General features: G+C 55.5%; 2 protein-coding genes across 9 annotated transcripts in view; one reads left to right on the forward strand and one right to left on the reverse strand.

The window, feature by feature from the left end:
* On the forward strand, positions 1–17,039 carry UNC13D (unc-13 homolog D). Of its 4 annotated transcripts, XM_063408865.1 has the most exons (33): positions 3,428–3,542; positions 4,769–4,808; positions 5,546–5,578; positions 5,818–5,925; positions 6,606–6,665; positions 6,922–6,988; positions 7,083–7,260; positions 7,388–7,432; positions 7,802–7,870; positions 8,045–8,114; positions 8,423–8,527; positions 9,026–9,118; positions 9,360–9,463; positions 9,664–9,781; positions 10,341–10,465; positions 10,734–10,824; positions 11,100–11,156; positions 11,243–11,340; positions 11,544–11,595; positions 11,885–12,015; positions 12,268–12,388; positions 12,940–13,080; positions 13,242–13,340; positions 13,726–13,932; positions 14,103–14,171; positions 14,483–14,562; positions 14,775–14,880; positions 14,955–15,026; positions 15,149–15,232; positions 15,499–15,619; positions 16,132–16,255; positions 16,485–16,690; positions 16,775–17,039. In XM_063408865.1, the coding sequence occupies exons 3-33, from the start codon at positions 5,546–5,548 to the stop codon at positions 16,876–16,878; spliced, it is 3,138 nt and encodes a 1,045-aa protein (XP_063264935.1). In that variant the 5' UTR covers positions 3,428–3,542; positions 4,769–4,808; the 3' UTR covers positions 16,879–17,039. The 4 variants fall into 4 exon arrangements, with proteins under 4 accessions (XP_063264934.1, XP_063264936.1, XP_063264933.1 ...); XM_063408864.1 differs by lacking the exons at positions 3,428–3,542; positions 4,769–4,808 and adding an exon at positions 1–185; XM_063408866.1 differs by lacking the exons at positions 3,428–3,542; positions 4,769–4,808 and adding an exon at positions 149–185 and having other exon boundaries at positions 5,467–5,578.
* Positions 17,040–17,985: 946 nt separating this feature from the next.
* UNK (unk zinc finger) overlaps positions 17,986–24,514 on the reverse strand; it is a 46,626-nt gene continuing 40,097 nt past the window's right edge. For 4 of the 5 annotated variants that reach the window (XM_063408868.1, XM_063408871.1, XM_063408870.1 and 1 more), the window contains one exon: positions 17,986–23,539. In XM_063408868.1, coding sequence (XP_063264938.1) covers positions 23,384–23,539 — 156 coding nt within the window. In that variant the 3' untranslated portion in view covers positions 17,986–23,383. The remainder of the gene's footprint in view (positions 23,540–24,514) is intronic. The other variant, XM_063408869.1, reaches the window with a different exon arrangement.

Raw genomic sequence — 24,514 nt, forward strand, 5'->3', positions numbered from 1 at the left:
TGCCTGCACTGTCCCCTTTGCCAGTGCCTGGCAGGCGCCTCTGGGTTTTGCAGAGTCATCGGACCCCGTGCTTAAAAGGAGAAGTGAGGGAGGGACATGTTGAAATCAGTTTTTTGACCATTTGCCCATTTCCATCCGAGAGATAAGAGTGAGGCCAGGCTGCGGCTTCAGGATCAACACAAGAGGTAGGAGATAAACTGCTATCAATGCTGCTGGAGGGTTCTTTCCTAGCAGGTTTTCCTTTAAGGGGGAGATGATTCCCTATAAAGAAGGGGATAATTCTTGTTATCTGGAGATCTGCTTTCTCAGCAGCACCTGTAACCCCATTCACAAGTGAACTGTGGACTTTATTGATATTTGGGACAGGTTTAAAGGGTTTTCCTTTAGGATGACTTGTTTTTAAAAGGAATGTAAAGCTTCACTCCATATTGTCATATGTATGCTGGTTATTTTGGGAGGCAGACTGACAGCATGGGAAGCTGTTTCTGGGAATGCCAACCCCCTCCCTTTGGAAAGTCCTGATGTCGGGGATGTTTTGCTAGTTGTCTGCCATTGTGGGGAATGGAGTTTATCAGGATGGTCTCTACTAGAAACCAGAAATCTTCACTCCTTCTGGAGCTGCTTTTAGGGCTTCTCTTATTGTTTTCTGGACAAGGAGTAATTCGAGGTGCAAACACTGGAGCTCAGTGATTTTTGTCTCTGGTATTTTGTGGTTCACCTGGTAAAGCCCAGGGCAAAAAAAGGATATTTGCTGCTTTTGAGACCTGCTCACCAAGGAGCTCTCCCATGGCACACACAGAGGCTGGAATCCGTGAGATCCCTGCACAGAGTCCGTGCTGGCCTCTGACGGGAGCTGTGTGCTCCCACCCCGCTGGGCTGTGCCTGAGCATTTCCATGGGCAGTGCAAACCACTGCAGTGGCCAGACTGGGAACTGCTGGGGAAAGTGCTTTTCAGCAGACACTTCCACACTGCAGCTGAACTTTTGCTTTCTAAAGCCTGCCAACTCCAGCCCAGCCACCAGCTGCTGGCTGGAGGGTCACTGCCTGATATTTAGCAATGGTTATGACTGGATTTTATTTCTCCAGTGTTACAAGGAGGAAATAAATGGAGTTGAGGATGGACTGAACTCTTTCAGCTGTTCTGTCTGTGCTGGTTGAGGGTAGAGACATCCTGAGTGCTGTTATTTTTTGTTGGCAAGGAGCAGTGAAAGGAGTGAGCAGCTCAAGGATGCTGAGTCCATGTCCTGCCTTTACCTCTGGGCTTGCTCTTTGCTGGGCCAGATTTTGCTTTTGCAATCAAAGTTAAAAGCAAAGATGACAGCAATGGTTTCCAAAGGCCATTGTGCACTTTTCCCTAGTTCCCACTAACAACATTTTGCAAGGGAGCACGGAGCTGATGGCCCAGATCAATAAACTGCATTTGTGTGTGTCACGGGACAAGAATCAGCTTCTCCACCACATCCCCCTCTGTCAGCAAGGGAGGAGATGCTTTTAAGCTGCCTGCCCAAGGTGAGCCAGTGGAAAAAGGCTGGATAAGGGCAAGGCTGAGGCTGGCAGGGCTGGGGGAGCACCTCTGAGCATCTCTGATGGCAAAGGGAACGGGGTGGAGGTGGCTCCAGCACCAAACTGGGGAGTGCACAAGAAGGGGTGCTGAAGGCCACCAGTTCATTGGGGCAGCCAGTTCCTGGGGACAGAGCCCAGAGCCCTTCTGAGAGGGGAGAGAGCAGAAGTGTGACAAGCAGCTTTTCTCAGACCTCAGGGGACAAGGCTGAAAAATCTCAGGAACTCATTTCAGCTTTTCTGTGTCTCACTGTATCTCTGAATTTTTATTCTGTAGATTATCTTGGCATCCCCCTACTCCTGGGAATTCAGTGGGTTTATGCTGTTCAGGCCCTCCTCGCCCTAGTCCTGTGCTGGCTGACCTGGATAAAGAAAATCTGCCTCCCACATCAACCCCCTGCCCCTCCTCTCAGCCCTTTTTCCATCTCCTGGTCCCCCACTTCAGGGAACTCCTTTTGCCATTATAACCTGCTCTTACAGGGTTACAGCTCAAAGGGAGGCTGTGTCTCTCTTAAAGCAATTAAAACAGTGCAACCTGCCTCAATTAAAGGACTGGATGAGTGCAAGGCTGGAAGGGACTGGCTGCCTGCCCTCTCCGTCTCACAGGGATGGTGCTCCAGCACCCTCCTGCAGCTCTGCTGGGAGCCAGCGTGCTGTGGGGCTCTGTGCTGATGGACTCTGGCTCCATCATTGGTGTTAAGGAATCAAACTTGCCAGCACAGTTTCCGTGGTCATGGTTCCCTGCTTGGATTGAGCACAAACCCCAGAGGGCCTGCACAGTACCACTGATCCCAGTGTGGAGCCACTGCTGCCTGGGCTACATCTGAAGCGCCTTTTTTATGGCTTTGGACCATCCAGAGGCCAGAAAGGAGACAAAACCTCCCCTTGGGGAGTCACTGCCCTGCTGCACAGGCCCTATGGCTCCTCAACAGCCCAGGCAGTGACACCAAACCCCAGCAGTGACACTGAGCACAGGCTCATGTCCTTGTCCTTCCCCTGGCTCTGGGCTGAGCAGAAAAGGCTTGTGCAGCTCAACAGCTCCTCCAAAGCCCAGGCTGCTCACAGCTGTGCCTGCAGACACAACAGACACCCAGGAGCAAACCCTCTTCCCCATGCCCTCTCCTTCCTGCCCAGCCAAGCCTTCCCCCACCCAGTTTGGTATCAGTGAGAGCATCCTGATAGGGATCTGTGAGGGGAGGGCTCTGCTGCCGGTCTGTGACCTGGCAAGCTGCAATCAGATAAAGTGTTTGTAAGAATGAAAGCTGACAGTAAAGAACAAATTTTCAGCGTCATTTCTTCCTGCTCTTTTTCTCAGTAACCAGCTCTTTCTGGACAGACCGTTTGGAAAAAGGTCACAGGCCCCTTCTCAGTGCTGTTCTAATCTCTTTACTGCGTCTGTTCTCAGCCCAGCCTTGTGCAACTCCCCTGGGTGTTGCAAGGACTCCTCATCCTGCACTTTTTACATGGGATTTCAAATCCCCTCCATCCCCCAGGGCTGAAGACACCCCCTGCATTCTGCCAGGTCCCTACCTCTGCTCTCAAGGCACGATGGATCCCAAAAACACATCAGAGCCCAGACGAGCCATCCTTGGTGTTGCCTCCACTAATCCTCTCCATCGCCCCATTCCTCTGCCGGGTTTTGCCTCCTCAGGACTATTTCTCTCCACTTGTCCCCAGTTCCCTGCCCATAAGTGGCAGCAGGGGCTGGCTGTGACGCCTTCCTTTGCCCCCATCCCTGTGCACCAGCAGTCCCCAGGGGTGCAGGGGAGCAGGGCCAGGCGCCTGCGCTGCTCTGGAAGGAGCCCCGAGCGCGTTTCCGCTCTGCTGCAATGGCCACGCTCTGATAAGGGCTGTGGTTTCCTCCTCTGAGCAGCCCAGGGAGTGGGGGAGGCTTCGGCTTCAGGCAGAGCTCAGGCACCCCCGAGATGGATCCTGCTGGCCAGAGCCCCCCGGGGACCCTCCCCGGGGAGGAGAGCCCCGAGGTAGGTGGCTTGGGGCTCAGGGGGCTGGGGAGGGTGTCTGAGGTGCCGTGGAGCAGGCAGGGGCAGGGGGCTGTGCCCAGGGGACCCTGGGCAGCGCTGGGTGATGAGGCTGGAAAAGGGCAGTGAGAAAAAAGGGGAGAGGCCTGGGAGTGACTGAGAGATGGGGGTACCCTACCAGTGTAAATGGGTGCCCCAGGGTGAGGAGGGGGCCAGCTGCAGCTCTGTGCCCCCACTGAGGGTCCCCTCTGTGGCTTCCAGCCCCTCCCAGCCCCTCTGGGCTCTCTGCTGCTGGCAGCTCTCCCAAAGCCCTGCCCTAGGCCACCCCAGCCCCACCGACCACGGGGTCCCCGTGGCTGTCCCTGTGAGATGGGCCCACAGCTCTGCCCAGGGCTGCTGGGGGCACGAGGGCACAATGCCCCTGCTGGACCCGTGGGCTGCTCTGTCCTGGTGCTGTCCCCACCCAGGGACTCGTCTTCCCTCCCTGTCCCTGCTGCCTCCCCCACTGCTGCTGATGCTGGTGGTTGTATCCAGACCTGGATTTAGGCAACACCCCTGGATTTGAGCTGGGCTCTTGGCATGAGGATTAGCAGCAGCAAACACGTCCTGGTGGCTCAGCCCAGCTTTAGCTTAACCAGTCCTGTGTGCACGTGGGAGCAGGGAGCAGATCCTGCAGCTGTCCAGGACAATGGAACAGCAGGGAGCTGCCCCCAAAACCAGCAGGGATTCCTCCCCTGCCCTCCTGTGCCACCTCACTGCTGGGCAAGGAACAGATGCTTGTGTCTTGCTGATGAATAACAGCAGCAGAGAAATAAATTCCTTTTACTGTCCCTTCTGCACTTGAGACCTTGCAGCGGAGCAGTGCTGACTGTGGGGATGCTGAAAGATCTGGGATGGGGCCATGCCCCCCCTGCCTTGGCACAGGCAAGACAGTGCCAGCAGCAGCAGGAGGTGCATGGACCCTGGGCAGGGGCAGACTGGGACCCTCCTGAGTGCAACAGGTCCCCCTTTCACAGAGGGCTACTGAGGCACCAGAGCCCCCAGCAGGCACCAGTGGGTGCAAGAAGAGATGTGGAGGCAGGTGGGAGAGAAGCAGCTCAAGGGTTAAACTTGCTGGGGCTGGAAGGGTTGAATTCAGGCCAGATGGCTGGGGGATTATGCCAGCCCTAGATTTGCCATAAGCAAATGTTAATGTTCAAGCTCAGGGTTGGTATTTTTTTTTCTGTTAGGGGTTTCTAAGGTCACTTTGGGACCTGGGCTAACCCACAGGTAGGATTTGTCCATCCATCCATCCATCCATCCCCACCAGCCCTGCATGAGCCCCCTCTGCCCAGAAAAGCCCAAACTCATTTTAAAAGCTTCTGTTACATTTTTGGGTGTCACCCCCTTGTACTCCCCGAGGTTCCAGTGCCAGGACCAGTAACAGATGGCACTGGGACACTGGTCCCCTTCCTCTGGCAGTGTCACTGCTTGGATTTAATTCTTGTTTGGAAAGTCAGTGCTGTTGCTGGTCCTTCAGGCAGGGAATGAGCAGTGCGCCCTTGCGGGTTGCAGAGATTTGTAGCAGTGCACCAAATCCTGACGGCTTTTGGCATCTCCTTGCCCAGCCTGGAGCTGCTCACGGTGCTCTGGCCCCCTGCCCTGTCCCTCAGTGCTTTGCCCTGGTGCTGCTGCAGTGACTGGCTCTGGGGGTTCAGAGGTGGGTGCTTGGCTTTTAAAGCCCCCCGGGGTCACCCCCAGCTGCTGTTGCCACCCTTGCAGCCCCCTCCTCAATTAATGGGGCTTGGGGGTGAAGACCCCTGTGCTGCCCTGCTGGTGAATGATGGGGGACATTGTGCCTCAGCCTGGGGCATCTGTGGGGTGTCACAGCGTCCTTTGGGACATCCCACCCTCGTGTGCTGTGGGTGATGCCACCCCATCCTGGCAGCCCTGCCCTGTCCGGCCACGACTTCCTCCTCAAACTGTGCCCTTGATGGGAAACCTCTCTGCTCCTCTTCTCTCCCCAGATGGATCTGTCCCACCGGTTCTCCAAGGAAGAGGTACGCCTGTGGTCCCACTGTGGCCTCCCTTGGTGACACTGGGGAGGTGGCAGTGCTGCAGGGCCCTGGGGACGTGGCTCAGCTCCCAGAGATGCTCCCACAGGAGGTGGCCGGGCAGGGCTGGATGCAGGGGGTGGCAGGGGGAGCTGTGAGGAGGAAACCCTGCTGGTCCTGGGGGTGCATGGAGCACGTCCCTGCTGGCTGTCCCCTCGGGGGGTGTCAGCAGTGTCCCCCCACAGCTGGCCCTGCTCTACGAGGAGGTTCTCTACACCATCCGGCACCGCCTGGGCAGGCCCGAGCAGCAGCACGTCGGGGATTCCCAGGAGCTCTACTCCTACGTGCAGAAGGTGTGTCCCCTCCTGGCAGGGTCCCCAAAACCCGTCCCTGCCATGTCCATCCCCCCAGCCATGGTAGGGGTCTGTTATGCTCCAAGCTCACTCAGTGAGTTTTTAAAGGGGTTTTGATTTACTCTGGTGGTTCACAGGAGACCACAAAATTCTCAAGAGGCCGAATAACAAAATTTAACTTGCAAACTTGAGAATATGGATGTTGAATAAGGTTGGGCTTTCCATGTGCCAGGGTCTTGGACCAGACCAGAGGCTCCAGGGGCCAGGATGTGGAAGTGCCCCATCCCACCTGTGCAGAACTTGCTCCCACCACACTCAGTTTCTCTCTGGCGGTTTGGAGGCAATAATCATTCCTCTGGCCCCCTACAGGGTCACTCAGAGGGAGCTTTTAACCAGCAGCAAGGCAGATGTAGCAGCAGCATCCAGCTGGAGGGCTGGGAGCATCCTGTGGCTGGGAAACATTAGCCCTGGGGAGAAGTGTTTATCTTAGACTGGGGCTGGTGGGAAGAAGGCTCTCCCTCAAGACCTTTCAGCTGGTCCTCAGCTTTTCTGCTGGACTCTGCCGCTCTCCTTTCCCCTTGGGCTGCAGCTGGCTCCCAGGGAGCAGAGGGAAGCCCCTGGCTGCTCTCCAGCCCCCGTTAACAGGGCAGCATCCATCAGCAGCCCCAATATCCACACAGGCTTTTGGCATGGACGCGGAGGAGCACAGGGTCATCATGCATCAGGTCCTGGAGCTGGAGGTACAGCGTCCCCAGGGTGGGGTGGTGCCTCTGAGCCCCTGTGGTTGGGATTTGGGCTGCGGGGTTGTCCCTGCTTGGATGGGAGCTGATGACAAGGTCCAGCTCCAGCCCCCTCATTCCTTGCAGGATTGATCCTTCCTCATAGGGTCAGTGACCTGAAACATTAATAGCTGTTTTTTCATTTTAAATTAATGATTTGGATTTGGATTTTTAATCTTTGGAACATTAAATGGTTGGGTTTTTTTCATTTTTCCAGAGCCCCATTTACTGCCTGAAAGCCACTGTGAAGGAAGCCAAAGGCATTTTGGGCAAAGATGTCAGCGGTAAGTGGAGACGGGTGGGTGTCCCATGGGAGGAGGGGCAGCTGCAATTCCCAGTGCAATTCCCAGTGCAATTCCCACACCTCCCTCCTGGCAGGGCTCAGTGACCCGTACTGCCTGCTGGGCATCGAGACCAGGAGCCAGGAGCCAGCCCACCCCGACCACAGGAGGAGGATGAAGGCTGTGGTCAAAGACCTCATCCCCGAAGACCAAATCCATCGCACCCAAGTCATAAACCAGACCCTCAGCCCCGTGTGGAACGAGACGTTCATCCTGTAATCCACCCCTGCCCCTCAGCTCTGCTCTCTGGGGGATGCAGGGCCTGGCCAGGGCTCCTGGCTGTGGGTGGGGGTTCAGCACTCGTGTGTTTCTCGAGTAACAACATCCCCTGGTGCCTTGCAGGGAGTTTAAAGACGTGGAGACAGCCAGCTTCCACCTGGACATGTGGTGAGTGGCAGCATCCCCATGACCCCAGGATGCTGCCCACAGCAGGTCCTGCCTCCTGCATTCAATCTGCACTTTTTGAAAGGCCCAGGAGCCAGCTGGGCCCCCTTTCCCCACCACTTTCTGTGGAGCAGTGCTCGGTGCAGGATGTCACCTGTGCCAGCAGAGAAAGCCCAGGCTGGCTGTGCCCAAGCAGGGCTGGCCCTAAGCCCTGCTTTAATTTATGGAGAGAAGCCACGTGCTGGCAGATTTGGGCTGGGTTTGGGGCTGGCCTCACTCCTGACACTTCCCTGCTCCTGTGCCTTCCCTTCTCCTCCGCCACTGCACCTCCTGCTCTGCCTTTCCATCACCCCGGTCCCCCTTTCCCCACAGGGACTCGGACGTGGTGGAGTCGATGCGGCACAAGCTGGGGGAGCTGACGGACCTGCACGGCCTCAAAAGGTCGGTGCTGCTGCAGCCCCGAGGCTGCTGATAAAAGAGGGGGTGGGAAATGCTTATTTGCCCTGCTGGATTTTAAAAATCCCCCTTGGAGGGCGGCAGGTCTGTGTCACCCCTCTCCATCCCGGTGACAGCTGCAGGACACCTCCCCATCCCTCCGTCCTTTGTGCCTTTCAGGATCTTTAAAGACGCTCGCAAGGACAAAGGGCAGGACGATTTCCTGGGGAATGTGGTGGTTCGCCTGAAGGTGAGCACGGCGGTGCCTGCCCTCCTCCAGGGACTCCCCAGGGCGGTGAAAGCTCCCGGGATCCCGGCAGGACCAGCCCCGAGGCAGCACCGGCACAGCCAGCATCCCCTCTCACAGGCACAAAGTGATGTCGGGTCCCTCACTGTCATTCCAGCACACTCAGTCACTGCACATCCTCTATTTTTAATGCAATACAGAATCTTCCTGCCCTGTGAACGCGGCGGGATGAAGATCCCCCGGTCTCTGAATGAGATCCTTCTCCTGGGAAGGCCGCCCAGGGCTTCCCCCTTGTCCCTCTGTGCCTGCAGGACCTGCACTGCTGGAACGACCAGTGGTACCAGCTGGAGCCACGGACAGAGACGTACCCCGAGCGGGGACACTGCCACCTGCAGTTCCTGCTGACTCACAAGAAGGTGGGACAAGATGTGGGAAAGGGCTCCTTCCCCATTGCCTTGGCACGATGGGACCTGCCTGTCCCTGGGGCTTGGCTGGGGGTCACAGGTGCCAGCCCAGGCTCACAGGTGCCAGCCCAGGGGCAGAGGTGCCCGCCCAGAGTCACAGGTGCCCACCCAGGGTCACAGGTGCCAGCCCAGGGTCACAGGTGCCAGCCCAGGGGTAGAGGTGCCTGCCCCAGGGTCACAGGTGCCAGCCCCAGAGTCACAGGTGCCAGTCCAAGGGGCAGAGGTGCCAGCCCAGGGTCACAGGTGCCAGCCCTGGGGCAGAGGTGCCAGCCCGAGGCTCTGCAGGTGCTGGACGCTCCCCTGAGCTCTGTGCCAGCCCCAGGACCCTCTCCTGGTGCACCTGCAGCCCTTGGCTCTTCAGCCCCACATTTTGGGTGCCGTGTCCCCGCTGTGGCAGTGTCCCCGTGTGCCCAGGCAGGTGATGGTTGTCCCTGCCTTGTCTCTTTGCAGAGAGCCACCAGGAGCAGCCGGACACAGCCCAGCTACACCGTCCACCGCCACCTCCTGCAGCAGCTGGTGTCCCACGAGATCCTGCAGCACCAGGTGCCACCAGTGCTGCCAGCAGCACCAGGAGCAGCCCTGCAGCAGCTGGGCTGGGGCAGGGCTCCCTGTGCAGCCCACAGCCCAACACATTGTGTGATGGGAGTGAGGGTCAGGGTGATGCCTGCCGTCCTTCTGGGGCTCACACTCCTGCAAATGCACCCCACACCGAGGTGCCTGTCCCCCCTCCTCGCTCATCCTGTCTGGCTCCAGGGCACATTTTCCCCCCTTTCCCTCCTGGCAGGCGGGCAGCACCTCCTGGGACGGGGAGCTGAGCAGCCACGCCAGCACCGTGCTGTACCTGCACGCCACTCAGAAGGACCTCTCTGACTTCCACCAGGACATGGCGTGAGTCCCCCACACCCAGGGCACCCCATGCAGCACCTGGGGCCTTCTTGGGACCCTCTGACCACGGCTGCTCTGTCCCATGAGCTCAGGTGTTTCCCAGGACCCCTGGGTGCCACCCCTGTGACCCTGGCTGTGGCTGTGGCTGGCTCCTGGGTGCCCCCCAGCCCCCGGAGCTCAGCCCAGCCCTCCCTGCTCCCCAGGCAGTGGCTGGCCTACAGCAAGCTCTACCAGAGCCTGGAGTTCAACAGCAGCTGCCTCCTCCACCAGATCACCAGCATCGAGTACCGGTGGGTGCAGGAGCGCCTGAGGCCAGAGCAGGTGAGGGGGCTCCAGCCCCTGTGTGGGGCAGAGGTCTGGGAGAGAGAGGGGCTGCAGGCACCCAGCCCTGAGCCTCCCCTGTCAGGAGCCCCGGGGGCTGTTCCACTCCCCCTGTTCCAGGAAAGGCAGGAGACTGCGGGGTACAGGGGTGCCAGGGTGTCTGGGGTGGTGTTCCAGAGGTTTGTTCTCCCTCTCTGTGGAGATCCCCTCACCCTTTGCACTGGCATCCCCCTCCCCCATCCCTGCCAGCAGGTCAGTCACAACCCCCTGCAAAACTTAAATATGACCCAATTTCTGCTTCTCCCAGCCTGTTTTCCCAGAGCATCCCTGCACCCTGCTGAGACACTGAATTTTCCATGCATAGCAATGAGGTTTAAGCACAAAGCTCAGTTCAGTCCCTCCAGGGAGAGGCTACCAGAGACATCAGGGGTATTTTCCCATCTCTGGAACAGGCTGGAAAGGAATGGGAGCAGCAGCTCCCTGTGCTGTGGTGCCATGGTGCTGCCAGCATCTGCCTGTCACTGAGGAGGACAGTGCCTGTTTCCTTTCTTCTCCCCAGAAAGAAGAGCTGGCTGAGTCCTTCCAGTCCCTGCTGGCCTACGGGGTCTCCCTCATCCGTAGGTTCCGCATCATTTTCCCCCTCTCTGTCCCGAGGTCCAGGGAGAGGCTGCAGTCCCTGCTGAGGTGAGTTGGTCACTGGGGCCAGCTCCTGTGGGGTCCTGTGGCTTGGCTGCTGTGATGGACAAGCCCCTGAGCTTGAGCAGATCTCAGGGTGAGCCATTTCTCCCCGGTCTAGGCTGCTGTGACTCTTGTCCTGTCTCTTCCCTCATCCTGGGCTCCCTGTGGGGAATTTTGCTGGGAGGGGAAGGCTGTTTGGGCAGGGTCTCTGAAGGGAGGGGTGTTTGTTTCTGATGGCAGCTGCTGGGTTTCACTCGAGGTCCTCACTTTGCAGGGTCCTTGTCCAGATGTGCAAAATGAAAGCTTTCCATGAGCTGTGCACACCCAGCCCTGACCTCCCCCAGATGATCTCCACAGCTCTGAAGGTACTGGGGGTCTCATCCACCCCAGCCCCTGCAGGGTGGGACCCTGTGGCTCTCCCTTTCCTCCCATCCCCTGCCCAATGCCCACACCTCAGCAAATCCACGTGGATCACCATGGCAGGGGAAATACCCAGCCCTCTTCAGCCTGGTGGCCCCAGCCTGTGGCTCCCACCACAGATTCTCACCTCACCCAGGGGACAGGGATAGTGAAGGGGGTGACAGAGCTGCCTTTGCTCCTCTTGCTTCCCTGCCATCCCACCAGGACTCCTCTCTTGCAGTCAGGCACAACGGAATGGTTTCACATGCAGAAGCAGCACCTCAAGCCCATGGTGAAGGTCAGCTCCCATCTCTGTCCCTCCGACATAATAAAGTCACTTCAAAATGTCTGAGCATCCAAAATAAGCTTTTCTTTCCTTTGCAGAGCATAGAGGAGAATAGCAAAGCCTTGTCCAAGCTCCTCCTGGAGGTGATAGAAGATCTCAAGCAGTGCCAGAAGATCTGGAATAAATTGTTCAGCACGTAGGTTCCAGTGCTTGATCTCACCCTGATACACCTTCCCTGGGGTCAGGAGTGACAGAGCTCCACAGGTGGGGTCTGTGGTGCCATCTCTGCCCCTTTCAGCTGTGCTGTCCTCACCCAGGACACAGCCTGGCAGGGTTTGCTGGCCTGGCTTTGCTGGGCTGGAGCTGGCAGGTTCCTGACTCCACGTTTCTCTCTTGCAGCAACCTGAAGTTGAATATCTTCTCCATTGCCTACCTGGAGCTGGAGAGCCTGGTGAGCGAGCCTGGGCTGCTCTGCCCTCGGGGTCAAAGGTCTAAAGCCAGGCTGAGGGTTTTGGCCACCCTCGGGTGGCAGCTGCTTGTTGCAAGCCTGGAAGGGGAGTGAGAGAAACTCCCCCTCTCTCCCTGTGTGCCCTCAGAGTGACTGTGGGGCCTATTTGGCCCAACAAATCTGCTGAAATGCCACCGAGAAAGGAGGAGGAGCCCCCTGAGGTGACCCTCACTTCAGAAGGAGCCTTCCTGGCCAGATCTCACTGTGTCCCCCTGCCCTTGCTCCCACCCAGGTCGCGGAGCATGTCCAGGAGCAGCTGCACAAGGTTGACAGCAGCATGTCCAGACCCACGGCCGAGAGCCTCTTTGACCTCTACAGGAAACTGCAGGAGCTCTATCAGATGAAGGACTCCCTCCCAAACAGGTACCAGCCCTGAGAAGAGAGATGCTAAAGGGAGGGATTAAGAGTTAACTGAGAGGGTCTCTGCATCCTCCCCACCCACCTGTATCCCTTATTGCACACCAGGCAGAGCAGGCTGCTGGTGCCTGGTGTCAATGGGGGCATCACCAGGAGGGGTTTGGGCTCATCTCTGGGTGGGTTTGGTGTGGGAGCAGGAGGGGTGAGGGTCCCGTGCTGCTGCTGTGCAGCTGGAGAAGCTGCTGCCTTCATCCCCAGGGATGGACCTCTGGCCCTGAGCAATTTCCACCAGTGGTTTGAGGAAGCGCTGCCCCTGTGGCTGCAGAAGGCCTACACCACCACTCTGGAGAGGGCTCAGAGAGCCATCCAGATGGACCAGGTAACGTGGGCAGGAGAAACCTCCCTCCTCCCTTTGGGGACACTCCAGCTGCATTCCATGCTTTGCTGCTGTGCCTGGCTCAGAGCACTGAGACCACCACATGGCAGTCCAGGAGCAGCCTGGTTCCTCTCCCAGGCAAAGCATGTGGTCCCCTGGGCCGGTTGGTCCCACCCCCCTGGCCCCACACAATGTCCCTGTGTCCCTTCCCTCGTTTCTCCCTGGCAGCCCGTGTGATCTGAGGGCCCTGCATCTGGGCCATGCTGTGAGAATCCCCTTTGCTTCCAACCTCTCTGCAGAGGAGAGGGAAGGCAGCCATGGGGCCACAGGCTGCTCTTCAGTGGGTCCAGCCACACTGGATGGGTGTGTGGGGGGAAGCAGGGAGCTCGTGTGCTCCATCCATCCTCATCTCCTCCTCTGAAAAGTGGTTGTGTGATGACATTGGGATGTGAGGAGCTGCTGATGGGCCAGAGAGCCCCAAAGTGGAGGAGCAGCTCTGCTCTGTGGGATGGCATCTCTCTGTACAAGCTGTGTGTGCCCTCTCTGCCCCTCAGCTGAAGCCTTACGGGTATCACAAGCACAGCACATCCACTGTTGACCTGTCCACCTGCTACGCCCAGATCGTGACAACCTGGCAGCAGCTCAGCTGGCCAGACCCTGAGAAAGCCTTCATGATCATGGTCAATCTCCTGGAGGTTTGTACACCTGGGCACCAGCACCTGGAGTCTGCTCCTCCTGCTTTTGGGGGTTTGTCTCCATGAAGGAGCCAGTCCTCCACAGTGATGTGGTTCCCTGAGTCCATGGTGGGGCCGGTGTTGCCTGGTTCAGTCCTGTTGGTTTCTCCTGTGTCCTGCAGGACATGTGCAAGATCTCCCTGATGTACTGCAAGCTGATCAAGGAGAGGGCTGAGGCTCTGTCGCTGAGCGAGCAGAATGAGGGCGAGGCGGCCAACAAGGTTGGTGTTGGAACCTGTCCTGGCTGCTCCAGGAAGGGCAGAATTTGGCCCTGGTTTATGGACAGAGGGAGCTGAGCTGCTGAGAACCCAGCTGACATCCCCAGTTTGGGTTCCACAGGGACCAGCTGGCCATCAAAAGCCATAATCCTGGAACACCAGCAGGGAAATTATGTGAGCAGAGGGAGCAGGATGGGGATGGGGACACGGGTGAGGATGAAAATGAGAATGGAGATGGAGATGGAGACGGAGATGGAGATGGAGATGGGACTAGGGATGAGGATGGGTATGGAGATGGGAACGGGAGTAATGATGGAGATTGCATTGGGTAGGGGGGTGAGGGGTGCTCCAGGGGCTGTGAACCCTGAAGCAGACCCACCTCCCCCAGCTCTGCATCGTGGTGAACAACATCGAGCAGCTGCGGCTGCTGATGCTGACGCTGCCGTCGCAGCTGGGCTGGGCGCAGCTGCAGCAGCACACGAGGGGCATCATCGCCCCGCAGCAGATCCAGAACGCCCTGCACACCCAGCTCCACAGCACCGTGGCCTGCCTGGACCACGAGGTCCGGGACGTGGTGCAAGCCCTGGCTACCAAGGTGACTGCCCGCCACTGACGCCCCCTTGGCCCTCACCTGGCCCAGAGTAGCTTCATCCAAGGTGTTCTGAAGCCCATAAAGCTCCTGGGATGGAGACAAGGTGGAGCTGGGCTGGGGAGGCTGGTGCAGAGGGCAAAGGCCAAGTATCTTCCTGCGTTTCTCCCTGGCAGCTGGAAAAGGGCATTGCCAGACACATCCAGGAGCTCTCATCCTCCAGTGACACCCAGAAGCCCGAGGATGTAAGTATCTGGTCCAGCCCCTCCCAGACCATCTTTTTTGGGCAGCTATGGATAGCCTTTTCTTGCTTGGTGGGGGCCTCTGTCACCCTCCATCACTGCTCCCTGTCCACTCCTGGGGCACAGGACACATCAGTGATGGGGCCCAGACCTCCACAGGCTTCACCTGATGCCCAAGGCAGCAGCAGGACCCCAGCAGGCCCAGCCTGCCTGTGTTCTGTGGGAAGGAGCCCCTCCAGGATCTTCCACCACCTGCTGTGCCCTGCTGGAGATGCCCCCCTGCCCTCCCCAATGCCTCTCTTCTCTCTCTGCAGTCCATCATCCCACTCATGAAGTTCCTGGAGTCAGAGCTGCAGTACCTCAACGAGCATCTGGTCCAGGAGAACTTCAAAAGGTGACCAGGGCACTTGGGATGCACTGTGGCAGAGGCCACCAGCGTCACCATCCCTTGGGCAGGAGCACCCCCTCAGCTCCACAGGGCTTGGGGCCATCCCACTTCGGGGCTGGCAGGATGAGGCACTTTCTTCTGGGGCTTTGCAAAGCCCTTCAGCTGAAGGCCATCCCCCCAGCCCCTGGATCCTGCTCACAGCCTCCCTCTCCCTGCAGCCTCCTCACTCTCCTGTGGCACCACACCCTGTCCGTGCTCTCAGCAGCACGGGGACTGCAGGTGCCCTCGGTCCAGCACTGCCAGAGGCTGTTCTGTGCCCTGAAGGTACCAAGGGGGAGCAGGGGGTCCCTGGTGAGGACAGGGGTCTGGCTGGGGGCTGACAGCATCCTTGTCCCCAGAGCCTGGAGCTGTGCTTCCACGCCGAGGGCTGCGGGCTGCCGCTGGAGACCCTGCACAGTGCAGAATTCCAGGTATGGAGCTGGGGATGGGGAGTCCCCGTGGGTTCCTTTGGGAGGAAGGGGTGCCAGGGAGGGCATCCCCGGGCTGTGGACCTGTCCATGTGCTTGACCATCACCTCTCACCCTCCCCACAGGCGCTGGAGACTCACCTGGCTCTGTGCTCCGCCAGCAGCCGCAAACTCATCCAGAAATACTTCAGCAACAGGATCCAGCAGCAGGTAGGAGTCCCGATGGTGCTCCCAGCCCCTTCCACATCGCACCCTTGCTCACAGGCTCTGCCTGTGGAAATGTGGAATTTCCCCACCACCTGTCCTGTGGCTGTTGGGGCAGGTTTTGCCACAGCATTGAGCAGGCAAAATGCATCCCGGAGGATTGCAGCACACCCTGGTACCCCCAAATTCCTGCTGAGCCTCTGCCGCCCCCATGCATCCCCTCCACGATGGGGATGAAGGACAACATCCTTATCCTTTACCCCGCTGCCCAGCTGGACACCAGCTCAGAGAAGTACGGGGCTGTGACCATCAAAGCTCTGTACCGGCCCTCGGAGCAGAAACTCCACGTGGAAGTGCTCAACGCCACCAACCTCATCCCGCTGGACTCCAACGGTGGGTGTGGGTGGCAATGGGTGGGCAGGGGAGCCACACTGCCCCAGGGTTCCCTGTCCTTGGTCCCTGCTATGCCCCAGGCTGGCTTGGACTCCCTCTTGATTTGCCTTTTCATCCAAGGAGGTGGATTTTGGGAGAAAGGGGGGTTACTGCACTGCTTTTGGGAGGTTCGATGGGGTGTAGCAGGCAGGACCGTGCAGGACGCAGTGCCCACATGCCACTGTTTGTGGCACAAGGCAGCAGGCAGGGCAGGCGGCTTTTCTCCACCGTGCAAAGCAGCAGCGGCCCTCTCCTGCCGTTCGGGGAGCTCTCCAGGAGAGGTCACTCCTCCTGCAGCCACCCCGGGCCCATCGCTGCGCGGGCAGGGTCTGCGAGGTTCCCGCAGCCTCCCGGAGCCCTGCCCGGGCTGGGGCTTGTGCTGAGGCTGCCCTGAGCACCCCCTGCAGCCGCCCCGGTGGGGCTCATTGCGGGGCAGAGGGCCCAGGGCAGGGGCTGATGTCTGCACCCCCCAGGCTCCAGCGACCCCTTCGTGCAGCTCACCCTGGAGCCCCGGCACGAGTTCCCCGAGGTGGTGGCCCGGAGCACCCAGTGCAAGAGGAACGAGCTGCACCCCCTCTTCGACGAAGCCTTCGACTTGTACGTAGGGGCTGGCACCCACCGGGGCCCCCGAGAGCCTCTGCCGTGGGGCTGCTGCTCCAGGAGCCGCCTGTGCCCAGGGATTGCCTCCCCTCAAACCCCCGGGAGGGCGCGGGGCCGTGGGGAGCCCGGATCTTTGCGGGGTTGGGTCCGTGTGGGGCTGCGCAGCGCGGGAGGCTGTGAGGGCCGCGGTGTGGGGATCCCCGCCGATCCCCCCGTGCCCCTGCAGCCTGATCCCCTCGGAGAAGTGCCGGCAGGAGGGCGCCTGTCTGCTGCTCACCGTGTTCGACTACGACGTGCTGGGGGCCAACGACCTGGAGGGAGAAGCCTTCCTGCCCCTGTGCCACCTGCCCGGCCTGGACAGGCAGGAGGACGAGGCTGACATGGCGCGGGTGCCGCAGACCCGGCTGCCCCTCATCCACCCCAAGCCCAGGGGTACGTGGGGCCAGCTGAGCCCCTGCAGAGCGGGGAGGGGGCTGCGGGAGCCTCTCCCACCATCGCTCCCCTCTTGTCCGGCAGATGAGATCCTGGAGCTGCTGGAGTCCAGGAAAAGGGACAAAGAAGCTCAGGCCTTCGTTAAGCTCCGCAAGCAACGAGCCAAGCAGTCCAAGGAGACGGAGTGAGGAGGGGCAGGAAGATGGCCCTGAAAGGGGGGGCTGCAGAAGGACTGCCATGGTGTTGGAGCCAGAACCGTCTGCAGGGAGTGAGGGGACAGAGGGGTCCCTGTGCCTGCCCCAGCACAGCTCCCAGCACCCAAACCACCCCCACCTTCGGGCAGCAGCGCTCCCAGGGGCCAGGGAGGGTGGATTCGAGGGGATTTATTTGCCTGCCTGGACTAGGAACACTACACGAGGGATGTGAAGGTGTGGCTGTCCCTGCCCGTCCTTCTGGAGCTTGTCACTGCCAGTGCTGCGTGTCCTGGCCGTGTCCCCAACCCTCCTGCCTGCGACAGGACTGACTCAGGCTGGGGACAGCCATGGGCAAACCTGCCTTCATTTTATTTTTAATTTTTTAATTTCCTTTTCCCCTCATTTTCTTGTGATAAGCCTCTTATTTTAAATGAAAAGACACAGAGCTGATGCGTGGGCTGTGTGCTTCGGGGCAGTGGCTGGGAGCAGCAGCACACTGGGGTGGGACAAGGCATTTGAGGTCTGGTGGGAGCCGCTGAATTTCTCCATTTTTAAAATATGCATACCTCCTGTGTCTGTTTGGGCTTTTTTTTTATTTAACCACCAATTTTACTGACCTCCTGGAAGCCTGGGATCTTGCTGGAGCCTGGGCAGCAATCAAGAGCATCGCAGCCCTGGCAGCCAAACCAGGAGGCATTTTGGAGAGCTGACACCAGGCATGGGGTGCTGGTCCCTGGCATCACTGCCAGCCCGTGCCAGGGACCTGGGTCCCCCTGGAAGTGGTGGCAGGCTCTGCAGGGTGCATCCATATGGGGTAACCCAATATGACAGCAAAAACGCCTGACAAGGCAGGTGGTTGTAACATTTTGTTGGGTTTTTTGAGCTTTTTTTCGTTGCAATTAGTACTAATTATACACCTGGAGCTCCCTCCACCCCCACCCTGCACAGGGGTGGCCGTGTTTGAGCTGCAGCAGGTCCCTGGGAGCTGCCAGGCACCAGGGAATTAAAAGCATCCCCCTCCCGGGTGCCTGAGCACCAGCTGCTCCTCGGTGGGCAGAGCAGCCGCTGGGTCAGCTCAGGTCAAATCCTGGATGCGGGGGTGGGAAAAGAAAAAAGCTCCTTTGGTATCTGTGTGACAGAGCCCACAGCAGGAGGGATTAAGGCGCTGCGGGCTCTCAAGGAAGCCATTTGCTGGCTTAGGTTTCAGTGCAGAGAAATAATATTGCAGAGCTGGCTCTGGGATTGTGGGGACGCTGTCCCAGGGTGTCACTTCAGCCAGGCCCCGCACGCTGTGCCTGCACCCCGCACTCATCTGGAGCTGGCACCGGCTGGCAGCCACCTCACACTTTATTATGAGCTTTATTACTTGAAGGTGGAGGTTTGAATGTTGTCTCAGCTCATTTTTTAGCTCTTTTTTTTTTCTTTTAATCACTGTGTCCCACCTTGCCCTGGGCTGCTGCCAGCCAGGGTGTCCCAGGGAGCAGGTGGCAAGGGCTGACCTCTCTTTTGAGGTTGTTTGCACTCTATTATTCAAGGTGCTTTAGCTTAATTTTTGCTCAGCTCCAGGCAGTTGTGTGGGTCTTCTCCCATCCTAAATGAAATCCCACCTTTTACAGAGAGACTAATAAACCTTAAGTAGTCAGAGTACAACTAATCCCATGGAGCAGGAGAACAGCACAAGGATTAAAAAATAAGGTTTGAAGCACACAAAACCAGCTCTTAGCAAATGCAAGAACGATGAGGAGGAAGAAATTTCCATCATCACCCTCCTAATCCTGGTGAAGAACCCGACACTTGGAGCTACTGATTTTATTGTGTCACCAATAATCTGCAATACAAATGGACCCATTCAGATTATTGTTATGATTGGACTAATGCAAAGTGGTTGATGTATCTTTGAAGCATTAATTAGACCAAAAGTAACACTGATTCTTGGCTCCACAGGCCAGGTGTATTCTTTTAGGTGCCAACACACAAAACACTGTTAGTACCCACTGCGGGCACAGCTCACCTCTGCCCAGCCTGGCTCTTCCAGGACATGAATTTGGGTCCAGACCAAGAATTTGGGTAGGAAATTTTTGAATTTGCCACTTCCAAAGGGGTCTCTGCCCCACCTTAACCACATTGCATTGATGCTCCCCCTCTTTCACCACACCTCCATCAGGAAAATGAATTGCAACAACCCAGAAAGGGAGAGGAGCTCAGAGAGAAATTATTTTTGGTTGTGTGAAAATTGGCCACAGATCTGTTGTTGTGAAGGCTCCAAAGCCCAGATTTCTCCACCCTCCCAAGGCCCAGAGCAGAGCCTGGGGCTGCACATCCACCCGGGCACGCATGCGCACACACACACGCACACACAGCTTCAGTTTGTATTTTTTTTTCTTAGCAAAAAAATAAAAATTTATTGTCCTCTAAAAAAAAAAAAAATCCATCCTGCCCTTGGAAACTGTGACACAGATTGAGTTCTTTCCAGCCCCACATGCAAATTCACTCTGCCAAGAAAAGAGTCTAAACCAGGTTTCCGACAGCCAAAACACATATTTACAGAGTACGAGAGAACGACAGCTGAAATCACAGTTCTATACATGGAATCAACAACACGTTTTACACCACTGATCACCATTCTGCCAACTTCTACACGGACTAGGGGCGCCTCTGCCCAGTGCCCTTCCTCCTGGGGAAAGCAGGGAAGGGACTGGGCAAGAATTGCCACCAGAAATACTGCAGTGTGTATTATTATTATTTTTTTAAAACGTATACTGTATTTATTTTGTTTTAACATTGGAAGCTACGGAGTGGGGAAGCCCCAGAAATCTCTCCAATGCAGTCACTACTTTGCAGGAATACTTCACCTTTAAAATACTAGGTTTTACATCAGTAACATCTATTTTGCTGTTGGCCATCACTCCAAGGATTATAACTCTGGAGGAAAACACTGGTAATATTCTTCCTTCTCAGATAGGGGAAAAGGAGGAAGAGAGGAGGTTCAGAGGCTGGTGGAACAGCAAGGGATGACTGAGTCCATTCAGTGTTATGGGCTTCCTCCCAGGGTAAGGAGTTCTCTTCATTGTCTCAGCTGCACAAGCCTTGCCAGTGGCTCAGGTTCAGCTTCAGAGATGTACAAAAGTGTAAAACCCTTTGCTGCAGGGATCAGCTGCAGGGACCCCCAGGGGTGGGATCTGCTTTAAGAAATGTGCTCCAGCTCCGAGCCCTGTCCCGGGTCCCTCCCATGCCACAGCGGGCACACGGCTACGGCACCTAAGGCTGGAGAGGAGCTCCAAGTGGTCCTGTTGGCCCAAAATGCTAAAATCCTTCAGCTCCTGGCTCTCACCTACAGCTCTGACCCTGCTTGTTGCTCTGGCTCTACCCAGGCTAGTTTTATCCCAAGCCACCTGCTTCTAGGCTGGTTTTCTGTAATAATGTGAAAGTTCATTGACCTTTAGGATGTTGTGGTTTTACAACACAACCACAACTCCCTTCCCCCAGCTCAGAAGTGTCTGACCTGCCCAATTCGTCACCAAGGTCAGCTCTTCTGAAGCTCCCAAAAATTTGGGGAGGAAAATGTCATTATCCACTAAGGAGTGTGTGTGAGGTTAGGGCTGTTCAGCTGGGCTGCTCCCCAGGGAACCCTGTGGACCCCACATTTGCTTTGAAGCCCCCTCAGCTCTGCTGTGTTACTGTGTGTCCTTAAAGGGAGTTCCTGCTTCAGAAGGAAGCCTGACAGTACGTGACAGGGGCTGCACTTATTAGCACCAGGTTTATATCAGCTCTTTTGACACCATACAAAAGCTGATCACAGACTCTTAAGCCTCAGCTGCAGTGCTGTGATTGTGGTTTGTCCTTCCTGCACGGAGCAGGCAGCAACAACTGCTGGAGTGGGTCAGGAATGCTGCTCCTTCCTCCTGCTCCCACCTCATTTGGTTCGGAAATTGTCTTTAAATGGCCCACCAGAACATCCACAAAATATGCAAAGATCAAGTTCTCTTTTCCATCTGATGCTTAAGAAAATAAATTCACATTTCAATATTCCTCGCCTTTTTTTTTTAAAGCAGCAAACAAATTGATAGAAACCTAAATTTAGGAAGTGTTTCTTCAAGAACCAGAGGAAAGTGAGAAAGTCTATGTGCTTGTGCAAAGAGAGTGCTGAGAGAGGTTGGGGTGGGGGCAAGGGAAGGGTCTAGTGCTAATTCCTTCAAGCTGCTCTGCCATGAGTGCAGTGTGGCAATGGAAAGTTAAAATTTAAGGGCCACAAACAGGTGAAATTCTGAATTCTTTGGTCCTTCAGTATAAGTTTTAAAACAGAGAAACTGTTTTACTCAAAAGGGAAAAACACATTTTCTCTGGCCTGGAATTTTTCCTTGTACCCCAGGGAAACTGGGGGCAAAGAGCTCTTTCCCCTTAACCCCCCCAAGTCCTGCATCACCCCGTGACTGAAAATCCCATGGAGACAGCCCAGGCTGCCCTCAGGGGACAAATTCCACGTGGGGGGATTCCCTGTTGGAATCACGGAGCTGGTGCTGGACACATCTGGAAAAAGAGGGTTGGCAAAAGGCAGCATCACCCCTGAGCAGCCCCCGGGGAGGCAGAGGAGCAGAGAAACCCCCACGCTCATAAAAAGTGTTACAAACCATAGCCAAAAACGGGCTGATCAGCTCTGCTGCTTATAAATATTAAAGACCTGATTCAAGAATTTATTTCCTATGATTTAAGTTAGTTACAAAAAAACTTTTTAGTAAATTTTTTTTTTCTTAATTGGGCTTTTTCCTCCTCCTCCCCCCCCACTTTTAATTTTTTTTTTATTTTTTATTTTTCCTAAAAAAAGAGAAATGTTCACGTATTTTAATAAAAGGTCTTTCCTTAAGATCAGACCAAGGCAGATGTGCTGCCCCATGGCACAGACATTCAAAGGCTATAACCAAACAACATAGCCACAATAGTCACTCAACAGTGTCTCTCCATTAAAAAAAAATTTAAAAACCTGATGCTAGTTACAATAAAATACACATGGAAAAAAAAGCATTTTTACCAAAAAACCCAAAAACAAGTTAATGGGAAAACATAAAAAAGAACTACACAGAGCTGCACTTAAGAGATCATCTGGGAATGCATATTAACCCCTTCCATGGAGAGGAAAGGTGGAATTATGGAAGCAAACCTAATTATGTGTTTGTATTAAATATGAAGCTTTCTGAGAGGCTCTGGTAAAAATTCAGTTTTCCTACAATAGTGGGCAGCTGGAGGTTCCAGTGCTTTTCCAGGTCATGGAGGGGCAGCACAGGAGCGTCTCTGTGCAAAATAAAAACGTTTAGTCAACTGAGTGGCCTTTTGGTTGAGATCCCAGCAGGTTACTGCAATCCACCTGATGTGAAAATCCAATGGACATGCTGCTAAGGAAAGTCACAGGAAAGCTCAGCTGCTGGACAGGTCTGAGCTGGTGGCATTTCTGTCCTGCTGGACAATTTCTGTCACCATACATCTCCAGCAATCCACAAACTACCCTTAAGCTGCTGACACAGGCAACAAAAATGTCCTCAGCCTACCTGGAATTGGTTCATACACTTCAGCAGTGACTACAAATCAGGTCCCTGTGGCTAAAACAAAACTAATCTGTTCTGAAACAGTAAAAAGTCTCTAGACAGTTGCCAGACAAAGGAGTGCCTGGAGAGAACTAACCTCTGCATCCAAATTTCCTTCATAAAGGGCTCTGGCTCACCCAAGGGCAATACTTCTAAGGCTGTTCAGACCTGGAACATGTTGGCTGCATCAGCAGTGAACATTGGTCACTGAATTTTGGGGCTTGGCTTGCTCTAGGTCCAATATAAAGTTTTTTTTCCCCTCTTTTCTTCTTTTCATACAAATATACAAAGAGTGTAAAAAAATTTAAAAAGTGAACTTTGCTGATTAAATGACAGACAAAGCTCCTGCACATTCAGAGCTGGGCAGTGTGAGGCCCTGCAGGCAGGAGCCTGGCAGAGCTCCCATCAGGGAGGACGGCTTTAACCAAGCTGGGTCAGTGAAAGAGCAGGGGGACCGAAGGCATGAGCAAGTCATTTCAATCCACCTCGATCCTCCCCACGATCTCAACTCTTCCTCTGGAAAGCACGTGGAAGCCCCTCTTGCCCACTCTAAGTCCTTCTGGAAATAGTCAAAAATTTGTTATCACCTAAATAGAAAAGAGGAGAAACACAGACTCTTTGCAAATGGCCCTTTGATCTGTATTAAAAACAGCTCTCAAAGTTCATCAAGAGTTAGAATTAGTGGGGCACGGGTGAGGGGCAGTTTAGATACGGGATGTAAAATATTAAAAAGTGCTCTGCAACTAATTTTCTGTTTTTTCATGTGTGCATGTGCGTGTGTGTGCGCGTCCCTAGGCGCGCACAGCCACGCCCATCCACACACATATATACATATATATATATACACATACATATATATATGTACGTATGTATAAAGTTAAAAAGTTCTCTAGGATATGCTCAGAAGGAGTGTCCTCGGGAGGTCACGACTGCAGAGGGTGGGGCCTGTTGGGGTGGCAGATGGGGCACTCGCCCTCCTCGGCGCACGTCTCGCACAGCACCGCGTGTTGGCACGGCAGCACCACCCGGTTCTCCTCCTGACACTTAAGGCATTTCACTGACTGCATCTGAAACACCGCCTGCAAGAGAGGGGACAGGCCACGGCGCCAGCGTCACACACTGTCCTGGGTTATGTCACCAAAAATGTGTGTTCTGTTTCAGCTGTAGAAAGCAGTTGGGGGATGGTTTCTTTTTTCTTTATCTCTTGTAACTCCAGGGGAGGAGGGTGGATGCCCTCTGATAACAGCCCAGCTGTTAAACCAGGTGGGGCAGGGTTTGTGATCTCTGTCACCACTGCCCACCCTCGGGGATATCTTCTGTTCATGGGCCATTGAGGCTCACCAGTGACTGACACATTCCATCATCCATTGGGAGATGCTCCACCCAGTGGGGAGGAGCCAACCATTCCCTACCCAGATAAAAATGGGGACACAGGGACCCCAGACATTCCTCTTTTCACTGGATTCCCAGAGGAAGAGCGGACTCATCTCACCACCACTGAACCTGTCTACAGGATCATCTCTACTCCAACAGAACCACATTCTATATTCCATATTCCTGGAACCATACTCCAGGAGGATTTATTTGGACTGCTTCCAGCACCCTGACAACAGGGTGTCAGGTCATATTCCTGACTCCATCAGGGTTTTCTAGGACTTTTGTTTGTTTGCTTGCTTGTTTGTATTACTGCATTTGTATTTTTTAATATTCCTGGTAAAGAACCGTTCTTCCTATTCCCATATTTGTGCCTGAAAGCTCCTAATTGCAAAATTGTAATAATTTAGAGGGAGGGGGTTTTACATTCTCCATTCCAATTCCAAACCAAGACACACACACAGCGCAGTGGCTTGAGGAAGGGCAGGGAGAACTTGCAGCTGTCTACCCTGTTCATCTCCTGAAGCAAAAGTAAAGCAGCACAGTGTGATGCCTTTCAGGATCTTTAGGATCAACAGAGCAGCTTTGATTGATTTAAACTCAGCACTTTAAGCACAAGGAAGATGGAGTCATCTTCCTGTGAGCCAGCTAGAGCTCACTTTGATTTCATCTACCTGGAA

This window comes from Prinia subflava, chromosome 12 (genome assembly GCF_021018805.1).
Source record: "Prinia subflava isolate CZ2003 ecotype Zambia chromosome 12, Cam_Psub_1.2, whole genome shotgun sequence".
NCBI classification, from domain to species: domain Eukaryota; kingdom Metazoa; phylum Chordata; class Aves; order Passeriformes; family Cisticolidae; genus Prinia; species Prinia subflava.

What these genes read in the sequence shown, in the direction of transcription:
- UNC13D (XM_063408863.1), top strand. Translation starts at nt 3,486, where the DNA reads ATGGATCCTGCTGGCCAGAGCCCCCCGGGGACCCTCCCCGGGGAGGAG. An exon ending in TCATGGTCAATCTCCTGGAG is followed by an intron (nt 13,081 to 13,241) that starts GTTTGTACACCT and finishes TGTGTCCTGCAG; the next exon opens with GACATGTGCAAGATCTCCCT. An exon ending in TTCGACGAAGCCTTCGACTT is followed by an intron (nt 16,256 to 16,484) that starts GTACGTAGGGGC and finishes GTGCCCCTGCAG; the next exon opens with CCTGATCCCCTCGGAGAAGT.